The sequence below is a fragment of the Rhinoderma darwinii genome, chromosome 3 (genome assembly GCF_050947455.1).
Source record: "Rhinoderma darwinii isolate aRhiDar2 chromosome 3, aRhiDar2.hap1, whole genome shotgun sequence".
Taxonomy (NCBI): Eukaryota; Metazoa; Chordata; class Amphibia; order Anura; family Rhinodermatidae; genus Rhinoderma; species Rhinoderma darwinii.
In genome coordinates this window covers 352,222,665-352,238,540 of record NC_134689.1, presented here as the reverse complement: position 1 = coordinate 352,238,540, position 15,876 = coordinate 352,222,665, and the positions used below count along the sequence as shown (strand labels likewise).

General features: G+C 44.2%; 1 protein-coding gene across 1 annotated transcript in view; it reads left to right on the top strand.

Annotated features, from left to right (window-relative positions):
* Nucleotides 1–15,876, top strand: part of ANTXR1 (ANTXR cell adhesion molecule 1) — a 235,682-nt gene that overhangs the window by 162,201 nt on the left and 57,605 nt on the right. Inside the window, exons 15-16 of the mRNA XM_075855335.1 lie at nucleotides 2,103–2,198; nucleotides 4,128–4,295. Of these exons, the coding sequence (XP_075711450.1) occupies nucleotides 2,103–2,198; nucleotides 4,128–4,295 (264 nt within the window). The remainder of the gene's footprint in view (nucleotides 1–2,102; nucleotides 2,199–4,127; nucleotides 4,296–15,876) is intronic.

Sequence of the window (15,876 nt, the reverse complement as noted above, 5' to 3'; positions counted from 1 at the left end):
GCTAAGTTTTACTTGTTTCTCCTCCCGCTGCTTCCGGCTCAATGCCGAAAACAGCGGGAGGAACAGATACCACACCCCGGCTCCTCCCATCTCTCCCTCCTCCCTCACCTAACCTGTCCTCACTCCTATTGGCTGACCCTCCCTCCTACGGCAGTCATGGAGGCTTCCCGTTAAGCACTCCGTGCTGCCGTCCAGCCTCTGCTATAAATGAACAATAACTACTGTCAGTGTGAACTGCCAAAAGCAGACTAGAGACGCCAATGACCATCACAATTTTGGGGTAGCTTAGGAGTTATCTGCCTTGACATTTATTGAGTGAGAATCAATTTCTCTCTTGCAGGCAGTGTAAGTGCCAGGTCCCTGTCATATAAGAGCAAACCTACAACAGATGTGCTGGAGCATTTCCCCTAAATATTAAAGGGGTTTCCAGTTTTATGTTAATAAAGCTTAATTATTGTATAATTGTTTTATTATACTTTGTGTTTCAATTGCTTGCCATTTTTGAGAAGTCGTTATTCTACATGAAACATCACAGATAATACATAGGTTCTAACCCACTTAAAGCTGATTGTGAAAGAACTGTTAGAATTGATTTTACAAGCAACCTTTCCATGCAGGACTTTAAAGATTATTTATTACAGGAATGGAATGTACCCAGGAGGATATAAAAGCTTCTCGATTTTCTTTTGTCTCTACTTGTTAATTTGCCATGCTTTCCTTAGAAAATTATCCAAATCTCCATAAAATTGTGAAATGTCCCCTGCAATAATTAGGCCATGTATATATAACTTCAGCATCATACCTTAAAGTGAATATCCATCATTCCATGTCATTTTTTGGTCAAAAAATTACCAAAAAAGCCCAGTTGTATTTATTCAGAGCTCCAAATCCCCTGCATAGACATAGATTTAAAAGCTAACCTGCTTGCTACCTGCTGCTACCATTAGTGGGAGAGTAGGAGCCTAGTGCAGTCTGTCTTATTGAGATCAATGTAAAACAGTATGGACAAAGCTCTCATGCTTCCTCTAGGAGCCAGATATGTATCATTTAAAGGCTATGTAATGACGGGGGTAGGGAAACGGACAAGTGAGCCCTAATCTACCCGCCACTCTGTCCCTGCCTACTTGCAACGACCCGCCCTAGGCGACGGGGTACAACTGGGCGGCGGTCCCTACGCTCAGTAAGTGCACGAGACAAACAGACAAGGGTACACAAAGCTAAGGGAAATGGGGCAGTTGCCCACGGCAACACCGTGAGCAACAAGAGTGGTGAACGAGCCGAGTCAAACCAGGAGTGAGCGAGGTACCAAACGCAGAGCAGGAGAGTAGTGAGTAAGCCAGGGTCAGTATGGAGCAGGATCAAATAGTTAGAAGCTGTAGCTGGGCCAGGAAACCACACGAGAAGAATAACAAGCAAAGGAGGAACAGGAAAGGCAGGTATAAATAGACAGAGGGCGGGAGCTAGCTCCGTCTGGCCAGGCTGCGATAGGCTCTCCCACTCCTAAGCCTGCCATCCTGAGTGGTGGAAGATGGAGTCAGTCTCAGAGACATAGACTCAGGTGCAGACTGATTACCTATGGGCGTATCCACAGAAGTTGTGCCTGGCAGATCATTTACAGGCTATGTACACCTTTGAGGGCCTATGTACACCTTTTTTTTCCAAAAATAGATTAGTCGGTGTGATTAGTGTAACTTTGCAAATAGTTTTTATTAAAAATTTAGTTTACTTTTGGAGATACAGCTGTCCTGTATTCTCTATACAGAGCAGATGTATCGTTCGCTTTACACTGAATCGGTCAGTCAGGTTCAGTGTCGGCGGGCCTCTGGCACACAGAATCCACCTGTAATCGATCACATCTAAATTATGAGTATACCACCCTGTTTTAATATGCCAATATAGAAGCCAATTACCATGTGCTTTCAGTAATATAATTCACATATAATATCTATTTAATACCTTATATAAACATGGCCATAATGCCAGCGTGTCCCAGAGTGATTGCCCTTTGTTAGTAGATTTTCCACCAACATACAATGAAAATTTAGGATTTTAGACCACTGTTTTAGATTTTTCTCTTAGATTAGTTCTGTTCTTCTTCACAGGAGGAGGAAGATGATGGATTACCTAAAAAGAAGTGGCCCACTGTGGATGCATCTTATTATGGAGGCCGAGGAGTTGGAGGAATCAAGAGAATGGAGGTATAACACATTCTATTCTGGCAATTTATAAATAGTTGTTTGGCCATTCTAACAATGTGTATTTTGTACATTACCATGAGATTATAAACTATGGACTTCATCCTCAACTCTCCGCATTTTATCACATATGGCAATAGATTTTTATAGAAGACTGCACTGGAAGCAGGGTCATTTTTTTCTCAAATTGTTTGAAATTTATTGCAGTACTAATATGTAAAAATGTAAATTAACATATACCAATGCATAAAAATAGATATAAATTATATTGAAGGTCCTAGCAGAATTCAGAATACTCGAAATATTCACATGAAGTGAACTGCATGGAATATCCTTCTTTCATCAAACTAAGGGAGGAGATCAGACCATGGTGTCTTATTCAACTTTGATATTTCTTAAGTCCTGGGAGTATCTAGAACTAGTAGATAACTTCTGAGCATTCTCAGGCTTTGAAAAACTCCCAACTTCAAATTATAGAATACACCCATGCTTTTTGAAAATTCGGTAAAGCCATGTGAATATATTGTGGGAAATGATCCACATAGTCTATATTAAAGATTAAATATGCATTTCTCCCCTTATTTTCACACACCACATGAACTGTACTTCCAAGGTAACTTGTACCATTAGTAGGGGGAATTGTACATGAATGTTTTCTATTTACAGGCCCCTAAGTCTAACATATGTCAAAAGAGCTTGAGAATTTCAGTTGGTCCCTCTAAATAAAATCATGTAAATTGGACGACTTAGGGCTTGTCCACACATAGCGGAATTGCTGCGTATTTTCCCTCCGGAATTGCGGATGGAAAATACGCAGCAGAATACAGTAGCAGCAAAGAGGGTGAGATTCAACAAATCTCATCCATACACTGCGTAAAATTTCCGACCACAAATTGACCTGCGATGCTTATTTTTCGTACCGCAGCATGTCAATTCCTGCTGCGGAAAGTGGACTGAATTGCTGCACCATTTACTGCAGTAAAAAACGCAGGGAATTGGTGTGGTTTTTCCACAGCGAAAATCCTGCTAGTTTCTGCGGATTTGCTGCAAATATTTTCTGCAGCAATTCCGTTACGTGTGGACAAGCCCTTATACTTCTGGCCATCATCTCAGTTCCTTCAATAAGGCCCCATGCACACGAACGTGCTTTTGCGGCCGCAATTCCCCCGAAAATCCACGGGAGAATTGCGGCCCCATTCATTCCTATGGGGCCATGCACACAACCGTGGTTTACACGGTCCGTGCATGGCCCCCGAGCCTGGACTGCAGAAAGAACGGGTAAGCCTTATTACGGCCGTGTTCTGTGGTCCGGGCTCATTGAAAATAATGGCCGAGGCCATGTGCACAGCCCGCGGTTTGCGTGCGGCTTGCGGCTGACACTCCGTGGCCGGCCAACCCAAAAATCACGGCCGTGCACATAACTACGGTCGTGTGCATGAGGCCTAAACCAGTTGTGATTGGACCTTACTATGGTTGGACTGATTTATAATGGCACTCCAGCCAACTTATCCTTTTTTTCCGGAACTTTCTTCTATTTCCATTGTTGGGTGTAGACCCCTAATTTATTTTTTACTTTTTTCTCGTTTCTTATAATCTAATTTCCCTATGTCAGGCACACGCATACTAGGGACAATACATGAATCCATTTATTCTATTAGTATTTTTCTAGAGTGTGGGAGGAAACTGTAGTACCCAAAGGAAACACACACAAACACAGAGAGGACATACAAGCTCCATGGAGATGTTGTCCTCAGTCGGATTCAAACCCAGGTGCCCAGTGTAGCAGGGCGACAGTGCCAATCACTGAGCCACCATGCTGACCTAACTGTACATGGTTCCACAATACTGTAAAAGTCTACTGTTTTATTACCAATTTGTGAACCCAAAATTGGTTCTTTTGTCAGTTTCTTAACATTTATTTCATTATTTTAGGTACGTTGGGGGGAAAGAGGTTCCACAGAAGAAGGAGCTAAGTTAGAGAAAGCCAAGAATGCAAGGGTGAAGATGCCAGAGCAGGAGTATGAGTTTCCCTCTCCAAAGATCCTCAACATTAATTATGGGAAGTTGAACTCTTCTGGAAAGTGGTACTCCCCAATTAAGGTAGGACCATTGTATAGTTTTTTTTCTAATAAACACATGACTATAATTGAGTACCAATCACACACTATATATATATATATATATATATATATATATATATATATATATATACATATATGTGTGTGTGTGTGTGTGTGTGTGTGTGTGAGTGCAAACTGCACTTGCGAAGGTCTCTATGATACTATATCTTTGACTATATATTTCTGTATGATGTTGCATACAGGTATTGTATCTATAAAACAGTGTTTCCTACTTCTAAATCAGTCCACCCTGCCAGAGATTTTGGGGGAAAAAAAATGTGTACCTAAACCATATGAAGGTTTTCACATACTGTGTAATATCTAGTCCTAACATCATAGTTTATTCTGTTGCTTTGGGTAGTATTATTTTTCAGAAATTCACCTTCTTACCTTATCACCAGTCTCAAATCAAATTTACTGATGCATTATGCAAGTTTACAGGTACACAATTTGGTCTTTATGTTAGATGGATACATTAAAACTGGTACTTTATGTAGTTTTTAATTAGTTCTGAAGGCTAGAGATCACTTTGATGAACATTGAGTAGTATTCTGTCTTCATATTTCACTTATACCTACAATATTGTTCCTATACATTGCTATTGAGTACAATCCCTACTTGTTAGAATGGTCCCTTGACAATAAGACGATCACAAAGTGATCAGCTGTAATCTGTGGGAAAACCTTGCAGTAAATGTTAAATTTTCCTGCAGCGCCACCACAGGGGAAATTAGGTATTGCACAGTGCCCATTCAAATGAATGGGTTGTCTGTGTAATTCAGCACAGGACAAGTAACCGAACTTCACTCCGGCTAAGAGATAAGAATCCTAACAGAGGACCCTCCTCTATTAACTCAGAATTCCCTATTAGTGTATATAAAAATTCCCCTCAAGCGGGGATTACCTGGAGGGGGGGTTGGGTTAGAAAAGGGAATTCTTGCATCTGATTGGATTCTGATCTATACACGCTGGAATATATGATGGTTCTCCTTTTGTAGAATCCTTATTTATGTTAATGTGTATTTATTGAATGATGCACGTTGTACTTTAAGATTTTTTTGTATTTTTGTATCCCTTCTCTTAACTTTAAAAAAACTATCAAAGAAAAAAAATAAGATACACTCTTACTTTTCCTTTATTTACTGTATAGACAATACAGCAGGGTGTATTTGCTTTATGGCAGCTAAAAGGAATGGGAGTCAATTGTCAGAGAAATCTCATAGACTTTTATAAATGTCATTGCCCTAGCAGGGGTCAGCAACCTCCGGCACTCCAGCAGTTGTGAAACTACAATTCCGAGCATTTCCTAACAGCCTTTGGCTGGAATATTAAAGCCTTTGGCTGTCAGGGCATGCTGGGAGTTGTAGTTTAACAACAGCTGGAGTGCCGAAGGTTTCTGATCCCTGTCCTAGTGGCTGGTAAAAACGAATATATTTTGAAATATATATGGACAGTCACATAAAAAAAAAGAAAATGTTTTTAAGTATGTTTATAAAAAAAACCTGATTTAAATAATATGTTATTTTCCGATTATAGATTCTGTTTAATGGGCTGAAGGAATGACATAATGATTCCTACTCAGAATGGTCCTCGATTATAAGTGGTGTACCCCAGGGTTCCGTTTTGGGACCACTATTATTCAACTTATTTGTTAATGATATAGAGGATGGGATTAATAGCACTATTTCTATTTTTTTAGATGACACCAAGCTATGTAGTAATGTTCAGTCTATGGAAGATGTTCGTAAATTGCAAGCTGATTTGAACACACTAAGGCTGGGTTCACACGACCTATTTTCAGGCGTAAACGAGGCGTATTATGCCTCGTTTTACGCCTGAAAATAGGGCTACAATACGTCGGCAAACATCTGCCCATTCATTTGAATGGGTTTGCCGACGTATTGTGCAGACGACCTGTAATTTACGCGTCGTCGTTTGACAGCTGTCAAACGACGACGCGTAAATTGACTGCCTCGGCAAAGAAGTGCAGGGCACTTCTTTGCCACGTAATTTGAGCCGTTCTTCATTGAACTCAATGAAGAGCAGCTCAAGATATACGAGCGTCACAGACGCCTCGTATATTACGAGGAGGAGCATTTACGGCTGAAACGACGCAGCTGTTTTCTTCTGAAAACAGGCTGTCATTTCAGCCGTAAATGACAGTTAGCGTGTGAACATACCCTAAGTGTTTGGGCGTCCACTTGGCAAATGAGGTTTAATGTAAATAAATGCAAGGTTATGCATCTGGGTACCAACAACCTGCATGCATCATATGTCCTAGGGGAGCTATACTGGGGGAGTCACTTGTTGAGAAGGATCTGGGTGTACTTGCAGATCATAGACTAAATAACAGCTTGCAATGTCAATCAGCTGCATCTAAGCCCAGCAAGATATTGTCGTGTATTAAAAGAGGCATGGACTCACGGGTCAGGGATATAATATTACCACTTTACAAGGCATTAGTGAGGCCTCATCTAGAATATGCAGTTAGGTTCTGGGCTCCAGTTCATAGAAAGGATGCCCTGGAGTTGGAAAAAATACAAAGAAGAGCAATGAAGCTAATAAGGGGCATAGAGAATCTAAGTTATGAGGAAAGATTAAAAGAATAAAACCAATTTAGCCTTGAGAAAAGACGACTAAGGGCGACATGATTAACTTATATAAATATATTAATGGCACATACAAAAAATTTGGTGAAATCCTGTTCCATGTATAACCCCCTCAAAAAACAAGGGGGCACTCCCTCCGTCTGGAGAAAAAAAGGTTCAACCTGCAGAGGCGACAAGCCTTCTTTACTGTGAGAACTGTGAATCTATGGAATAGCCTACCGCAGGAGCTGGTCACAGCAGGGACAGTAGATGGCTTTAAAAAAGGCTTAGATCATTTCCTAAAACAAAAAAATATTAGCTCCTATGTGTAGAAATTTTCCCTTTTCCCATTCCTTGGATGAACTTGATGGACATGTGTCTTTTTTCAACTGTACTATGTAACTATGTAACCTCCTTAACCACTCTGATAAAAATGTCTGCGCAAAAATGTTACTAGAGTCTACTAAGCAAACTGCTGGGCATGAGTTCCATACAAGTTTTATAAAAATGGTTCTCAATTTATATCTTTGTGCCCAAAATAAATCTAACACCTCATGTTTGGCAAAGTAATCTACTGTAGAGTGAAACCATGGCAAAAGGAAATTTTCACAGATAATTTTGTACATGCTTGCAAAAATGATCTAGGCCAGAATAATAGGTCACAGGCATCCAACTAATAGTACTGGCCTGAAAGGTTTCTTATTACCAAGCATGTTCTCCTGGAGGACCACCCAATATAAAGTAGTGTTCAGTGACTGTTGTACAAAGTGTCCTGTCATTACAGGCTAATACTTTCCAACAAGATGGGATTTAAAGAGGCTCTGTCACCATATTATAAGTGCCCTATCTCCTACATAAGGAGATCGGCGCTATAATGTAGGTGACAGCAGTGCTTTTTATTTGAAAAAAACGATCTATTTCCACCACGTTATTAGCGATTTTAGATTTATGCTAATGAGTTTCTCAATGGACAACTGGGCGTGTTTTACTATTAACCAAATGGGCGTTGTACAGAGGAGTGTATGACGCTGACCAATCAGCGTCATAAACTTCTCTCCATTCATTTAGGTAGTTACAGCAGAGCAAGCGTAATCTCGCTGTAACCTGTCATTTACAGCGTAATTTCGTGGGATTACGCTTGCTCTGCTGTAACTACCACAGAAACAGTAACGAAGTGCAGGGATTGTGAATAGACATCCCGTGGAATGTCTATTCACTGTCTAAACACTTCAGTATCGTTAATGTGTTAGTATAAGACAGCACATACTGGTCTAAAAGGATCCCTATGTGCTGACTAAATGAATGGGGAGAAGTGTATGATGCAGATTGGTCAGCGTCATACACTCCTCTGTACAACGCCCACTTGGTCAATAGTAAAACACGCCCAGTTGTTTATTGAGAAATTCAATAGCATAAATCTAAAATCGCTCATAAAGTGGTGACACCTACATTATAGCGCCCATCTCCTTATGTAGGAGATAGGGCACTTATAATGTGGTGACAGAGCCTCTTTAAATTATGCATGAGAAGAATCATTAATTTTTCCTCTTTCATAGCAACCTATTTTCTCCCCCATCCATTACAGCTCACCACCATAGATATACACGTTATAGGCTTGGGGTAGGCCAAGTAGACAGCCTTTTAGGCAGGGGCGTAACCAGGAAAGACTGGGCCCAATAGCAAACTCTTGACCGGGACCCCCCAGGGTGCCACAAGCAACCCCCCTTATATATAGTGCCCCCTGTAGAATGTGCCATACAGCCCACCCTGTAGATAGTGCTATATAGCCCAGCCTATAGACAGTGTCACACCCCATTTGTAGATAGTGCCCCCACCTCCCCCTTGTAGATAGTGCCATACAGCCCCCTGTAGATATCGCCATAAAGCCCCCACTGTATATAGCGCCACACAGCCCCCCTCCCTTGTATATAGTGCCATACAGCCCCCCTCTTAGTAGATAGTGCAGCACAGCCCCCTTAGTAAATAGTGCCACACACAGACCCCTGTAGATTGCGCCACACTCAGCCTCCTGTAGATAGAGCCACAGCCCTCCCCTTGTAAATAGTGCCATACAGTTCCCCCATGTGTATAGTGTCACACAGCTCCCCCTTGTGTATAGTGCCACACAGCTCCCCCTTGTGTATAGTGCCACACAGCCCCCCCTTTGTGTATAGTGCCACACAGCCCCCCCTTGTGTATAATGCCACAAGGCAATGGCGCATCCGAGAAAGTTGTATCAGCCAGGGCGATGTCAATCAAACATGGAAAGGTGGGTTTGGAGGCAGGACGATGTGACTCTTCAGGATAGCGGCACCACCCCATGACCCTCTAATGAGTAATAAGCATATAGTGTGCACCGTTTTAAAATTGGATTTTAAAGATTTTGCTGCATCTGAAAAAAACATACAAGGGAATGTTTGGAAAAATTGTCAGGTCATGTACTACCGCATGGTGGCGGTTCAAGGGGTTAAAATGACTTGATAGCTTCCCATTAAATAAAACGTGACATACCGTGACAGAACGCTCAGGCCATGGACCCTGCTGGTCAACCTGAGACCTTGACGACACAAGCCATGCTGGCCGAGATGGAGGATCTCCAGTCACGGCAAGACCAATTCCTCTTGTGGGTGAACGCCATTGCTCATCGGTTGCTTGCGCCAACCACAGTTGTCACCGTACCCATTCCTGCTGTTCCTCCTGCTACACTTCCCGTCTGTACCAGTGCCGGCCCACTGTGCTTCTTGCCGCTACCTCCACTCTATGATGGAGACCCAAGGTCCTGCAGGGGATTTTTGAATCAGTGCCTGATCCACTTCAGACTTCATGCCAGGTCCTTCTCTTTGGATGAGGCCAGGATCGCCTTCATCATCTCTCTCCTTACTGGCAAAGCCCTGGCATGGGCTAATCCTCTATCGGAACATCAGGGACCAGAGACCCGTGACTTGCAGTGCTTCTTACGGACCTTCCGCTCGATCTTTGAGGAACCTGGGAGAGTTTCTTCGGCTGCTGTATCCTTGCTGACCCTACACCAGGGAGACCTCTCCATGGGCGAGTATACCATTCAGTTCCGTATCCTGGCTGCTGAGTTAACCTGGAACAACGAGGCTTTGGTGGCCACATTCTGGCAGGGACTGTCTTCGGGGATTAAGGACGAGCTGGCTGCTCGCGATCTGCCATCTACCCTGGACGATCTTATCCTACTCGCCACCCGGGTTGACATGAGGATCCGGGAGCATTCCCAAGAGGTTCTCCAAGAGAGAGAACTTCCTATGCTGGATTCTACTTTCCAGCAATCCTTACTATCCTCCTCAGTCATCCCACCAGAGGATCCGATGCAGAGTAACTATGTCAAATTGTCTATCCAGGAGAAACAACACAGACACACTTCTGGACTGTCTGTATTGCGGCCTCGGAGGCCATATTGTGCGTCTGTGTCCACAGAGGCCCCATTGCCTAGGATTGGTTGGAGAGACAACCCTAGGTGGAACGGTACCTAAAAAAGCATTCTGTTCCAAGCTGACTATTCGTGTGACCTTAGTATCCGGCGAGAGGACGCATGGGGTTTCTGCCTATCTTGACTCTGGGTCTGCGACAAACTTCATCCAAAAGGAGCTGGTGGATCATCTTCAGTTGCCCACAGTTACCCTGGAGACATCTTTGGCTGTTGCTTCAGTAAATGGACTGCCTCTGCCTGATGCCATCGTTTCTAAAACAAAGCCGTTGGAGTCCTTCATTCTGAACTGATTTCTTTCCTTGTTTTGCCCAAGGCCATCAATCCTGTTCTGCTGGGCCTGCCTTGGCTTTGACTACATGCCCCAGTCCTGGACTGGAATTCTGGAGAGGTTCTCTAATGGGGCTCCAAGTGCCTTGGTCGTTGTCTGTTGCAGATCCATCCTGTCCCTAGTTTGCTCAGTTTTCAGATGTTTTCAGCAAAAGGGATGCTGAGATGCTGCCTCCACATCGGACTTATGATTGCCTCATTGAACTGGTTCCTAATGCCTCTCTAACCCATGGCCGAGTATATCCTCTCTCCTTGCCAGAGTCTCCAGCCATATCGGCCTATATCAAGGAGAATTTGGGGAGGGGTTTCATACGAAAGTCTTCCTCCCCGGCCGGGGCTGGATTCTTCTTCGTAAAAAAGAAAGACAGACCCCTTCGACCCTGCATTAACTACCGTGGTCTCAACCAGATCACGGTCAAGAACAAATACCCGTTGCCACTTATATTCAAGCTGTTTGATGGCATACGAGGAGCCAAACATTTTTCTAAGCTAGACCTGCGGGGGGCTTATAACCTAATCCGCATTCGCCGGGGAGATGAATGGAAGACGCCATTTAAGACCCGGGACGGGCACTACGAATACCTAGTGATGCCCTTCAGACTGTGTAATGCTCCCGCAGTGTTTCTGGAATTCGTGAATGATATCTTTCTCCCCAGATCCGACGACTCATCGGAGGCATGTCCGTCAAGTTCTACTACGATTAAGGGAGAATCGTTTATACGCCAAGCTGGAGATGTGCGTCTTTGAGAGGAGTTCTCTGCCCTTCCTGGGCCACATCATCTCGGATCAAGGTCTCAAGATGGATTCTGAGAAAGTGAGAGCTGTCCTGGAGTGGCCACGTCCTCAAGGCCTAAGGGCCATACAGCGGTTCCTGGGATTCGCCAATTTCTGCTGGAAGTTTATTCCAAACTTCTCATCTCTGAAGGCTCCCTTACCAAAAATGGTGTGAACGCCAAGGTGTGGACTCCAGAGGCACAGTCCGCATTTATTAGCCTCAAGAAAGCCTTCACTTCAGCTTCGATCCTCCATCATCCTGACGTATCTCGGCAGTTCTCATTGGAGGTGGATGCTTCCTCTGTTGGTACAGGTGCACTGCTGTTCCAGAGGCGCTCCAAAGGAAAGGCAGTAGTATGTGGCTACTACTCAAGATTTTTTCTTCTGCTGAGCTCAATTACTCTATTGGAGATCGGGAGCTACTGGCCATCATTTGGCTCTGGAGGAGTGGAGACATCTTCTGGAGGGCGTAGCTCACCCCATCCTGATCTACCACAAGAACCTTACCTACCTTCAGTCCGCTCAATGACTAAATCCCCGTCAAGCCAGGTGGCCGCTGTTCTTCACCTGTTTCCAATCTGTGCTCCACTACCATCCCGCTGACAAGAATGTGAGGGCCGATGCCCTGTCCAGATCGTTTGAGACGGAAGACACGGTGGAGCCCCTTCAGACTATCATAGACCCGTCCTGCATTGTCACTGCTAATCCTCTGCAGGTTAGAGACATCCCTCCGTGGAGGACTTTTGTTCAGTTGGCAGACAGGAGAAGAATTCTCCGCTGGGGACACAGTTCTAAACTGGCTGGGCACGCTGGTGTCCGTAAAACGCGAGACCTGATTGCACGTCACTTCTGGTGGCCCACACTACCTAAAGATGTTCTGAACTTTGTCTCTTCTTGCACATTGTGTGCTTCTAACAAAGTTACTCACTCCATGCCTGCCGGCCTGCTTCAACCTCTGCCTGTACCCAATGCCCCCTGGCAGGCACATTGCGATGGACTTTGTCACAGACCTTCCCCCCTCTGCAGGATGAAACACTGTTTGGGTGGTGGTGGACCGGTTATCTAAGATAGCACATTTTATCCCACTGACCGGCCTACCTTCTGCTCCTCGACTGGCGAGTCTCTTCATTCAACACATCTTTCGCTTGCATGGCTTGCCTCTTCACATTGTGTCTGATCGGGGGGTTCAGTTTACCTCAAAGTTCTGGAGAGCCCTCTGTAAACTCCTGGATGTGAGATTGGACATTTCCTCAGCTTATCACCCCCAGTTCAATGGGCAAGTCGAGAGGATCAACCAGATCATGGAGAATTATCTCTGCCACTTCATCTATTCACAGCACGATAACGGGGTACAGCTTCTTCCATGGGCTGAGTTCTCGTACAACAACCACACAAGTGAGTCCACCACTTCCACTCCATTTCATAGTTCCACAGTTGCTCCCAGCGGTTCTTCTGATGTGTTCAAGGTGAGGGAGACTTTCTGCAAATCTGGCAACAGACCCGGTCCCCTATTTTGCTGGCATGGAGCGAAAAGCCTGAAGAGAAAAGCAGATCCTAAGAGAAGAGAGCTGCCTCAGTATCTTCCGGGTACCAAAGTCTGGATATCCTCTCGGAACATTCGTTTGGAGGTGACTTCATACAAGTTTGCTCCCAGGTTCCTTGGTCCTTTCGAGATTCTGCAACAAATAAACCCTGTCTCCTTTAAGCTCCGGCTGCATCCTACCCTCAGAATCCCCAACTGCTTTTATGTGTCCCTCCTGAAACCTGTGGTACTGAACCACTACAGCAAGACTTCTAGTTCCACAGTTGCTCCTAGCGGTTCTTCTGATGTGTTCGAGGTGAGGGAGAACCTGGACTGCAAGAGGGTAGGAGGAAAGACTTTCTATTTGGTGGACTGGAGAGGGTTTGGTCCTGATGAGAGGTCCTGGGAGCCAGAAGAGATCCTCAGTGCGCCTGCTCTAATTAAGAAATTCCTCTCTGCCTCTGGCCCCAAGAAGAGGTGGCGTAAGAGGGGGATACTGTAGCATCCATGGCCACAGGCCGTTGGGTTTACTCACCTCCCGACGGCCGCAGCCATGGATCTGTGAGCGCTGGTTCCCATCTCCTTCCTACGAGATGCCAGCGCTCACTTCCGCTCAGGTCTGCTGTGTCCCGTAGGGTGCGCGCGCATGCTCGTGCCCGCTCTTAAAGGGCCAGCATGCGCACCTGTAAAACAATCATCATTATCAACCACATGATTTCCTGGTCTATAAGAAGTCCCCAGCCCTTCTGATCCTTGCCTGAGCCTTGTTAGTATTCCCTAGTCTGTCTTGCAAATGGTCCTTTAGTGTTTACCGTTCCAGTTGTTACCCGTGCCCTGTTACCTGTTACTGTATCCCGTGCTGTGTTCTTGTTCCTGTGCCTACTAGTTGGAGTCGTGTCTACTACACCTGCTGTTGCCTTGCCACGTCCTGTGTCATCTGCCTTGTCCAGAGGGATTCACCACATCAGGCGCAACCTGCGGCACCTGCTGTCATCTGCCACGTCCTGTGCCATCTGCCACGTCCAGAGAGATTCGCCACGTCTGGCGCAACCTGCGGCACCTGCTGTCATCTGCCACGTCTGGCGTTACCTGCTGCACTCACCTCCATCCGTGCCAGAGCTGCGGTCATTGTCTGGACTTTCCAGATACACTTGTGCGGGACTTTGTATTTCTGGGGTTCCTGTTGTTTGGCCAGCTGCCTTCCTGCTACTGCGGTGCGGCCTAGAGGGTCCACATACCCACATACCGTGACAGACAGCAGGCATCAGGCAACAGTAGACAGAGGTAAGTGATGGAGCACAGAGAGTAGCTGCAGGAGCCGGTGGACTTTACTAAGGATACATGGTTGTGACCCTGTATTGTATAAGTCACATGTGCAGAGGTTATAGGAGTAAAGGGAAATGGAGTGTATATATAATAAATAATAACGTTAGAGATTGGTGGGAAAGGGGGACAATACACAAATGATTGTCCATTCAACAGCTATCATGTGGAACTTCATAGATCAAAGGTGGTGGGACACATTCTGAAACCCTTGTCTTTGCCACCAAGAGACTTTGTCCTGACTCTGAGTGGCACCATAAGTATGAAGGACAAAGATGTGATGACTTATCATTCTTACTGCAGTGATGGAATCACTCGTGATGGAGTTTTCTTTCCATACAAACTAATATTTCATTTTTACAGTGAATTTAGTTCTGTATATATACATATATATTGAATGTCAAGTCATAGGCAGTTAGGTACGGGGCTTAGGTATGGATTTTGAGGTCCAAGTGCTTCAAGCTACACCTCTGGAAAATAGACTTGCATGTAAAGCAAAGTTTTTGGGATTCTATTTAATCTTTTCTCCAATTGCTAAGAATGATATTGCCAAAACATGTCGGTCACGTGTCCCAGTTCCCCTGTTTTGGAGAGGTATCATTATATGCTTTCATGTATAAATCATTCTCCAAGATTCTGCCTTTCCAAACTCCAATTATTATTTTATTTTTTGAGTAAAATCAGCTGCCTTTCTCTGAATACTTTTTGCAGCAGAGGGAAAGGATTTTGATTAACGCATAAGAATTTCGTAATATTTTCCTGAATTTGTTGCACAATGATTTAAGATGTTTAATAAATAGGAGTTGATGTTTTGTGGATAACTCATGTGTTTATAATATTTGACGGACAACAAACCTAAACAACTCACACACTGTTGGCTACTGATTTGCTAGGTAAAATCTAATAGGGCAATTGATTCCAAAGTCAGGAATAGCGATGGATAGCATGATGGTGGCACAGTGTGCGATGTTGGGGATATATGTTCACTTTTTTTCCCAGAGACTGTGCATCTTCTCGTCAGGATTACTTGGATTTCTGTCTTTCTTCCATACTTCAAATCCATAATAGTCCTACAGTAAGGTCACATGCACACAGTCCAGGTTTGCAGAGTGGATTTTCCTGCGGCAAATACACAGCATAATACAATACCAGCAGAGTAAATTAGATTTCAATAATCTAATCTACACTTTGCGGAATTGACCAGCGGTGTGGATATTGAAATTTGCAGCATGTTAGTTTATCTTGCGTTTCCATCTCAGAATTATATCTGACAAGTTTATAAACATAAATTGGCAAATGGAGGTTAGCTCACTATTACTCTCGTGATGGTTGTGTGTTCGAGTGACACTGGTGATTTCAATATCCTCAAGTACCACCCAAAAATTTATTTAAAAATTTATTTTGAGAAAAATTTAGATAAAAGCAAACAGAGAAAATATACTGTATGAAATATATACCACAATATTTATCAATAAAAGCAATATCAAATATGTATCACAAACATATTGTCACGATCTGTGGGTATGTGGACCCACTAAGCCGCACCGCCGTAGTGGGGAGGCAGCTGGCTAAAC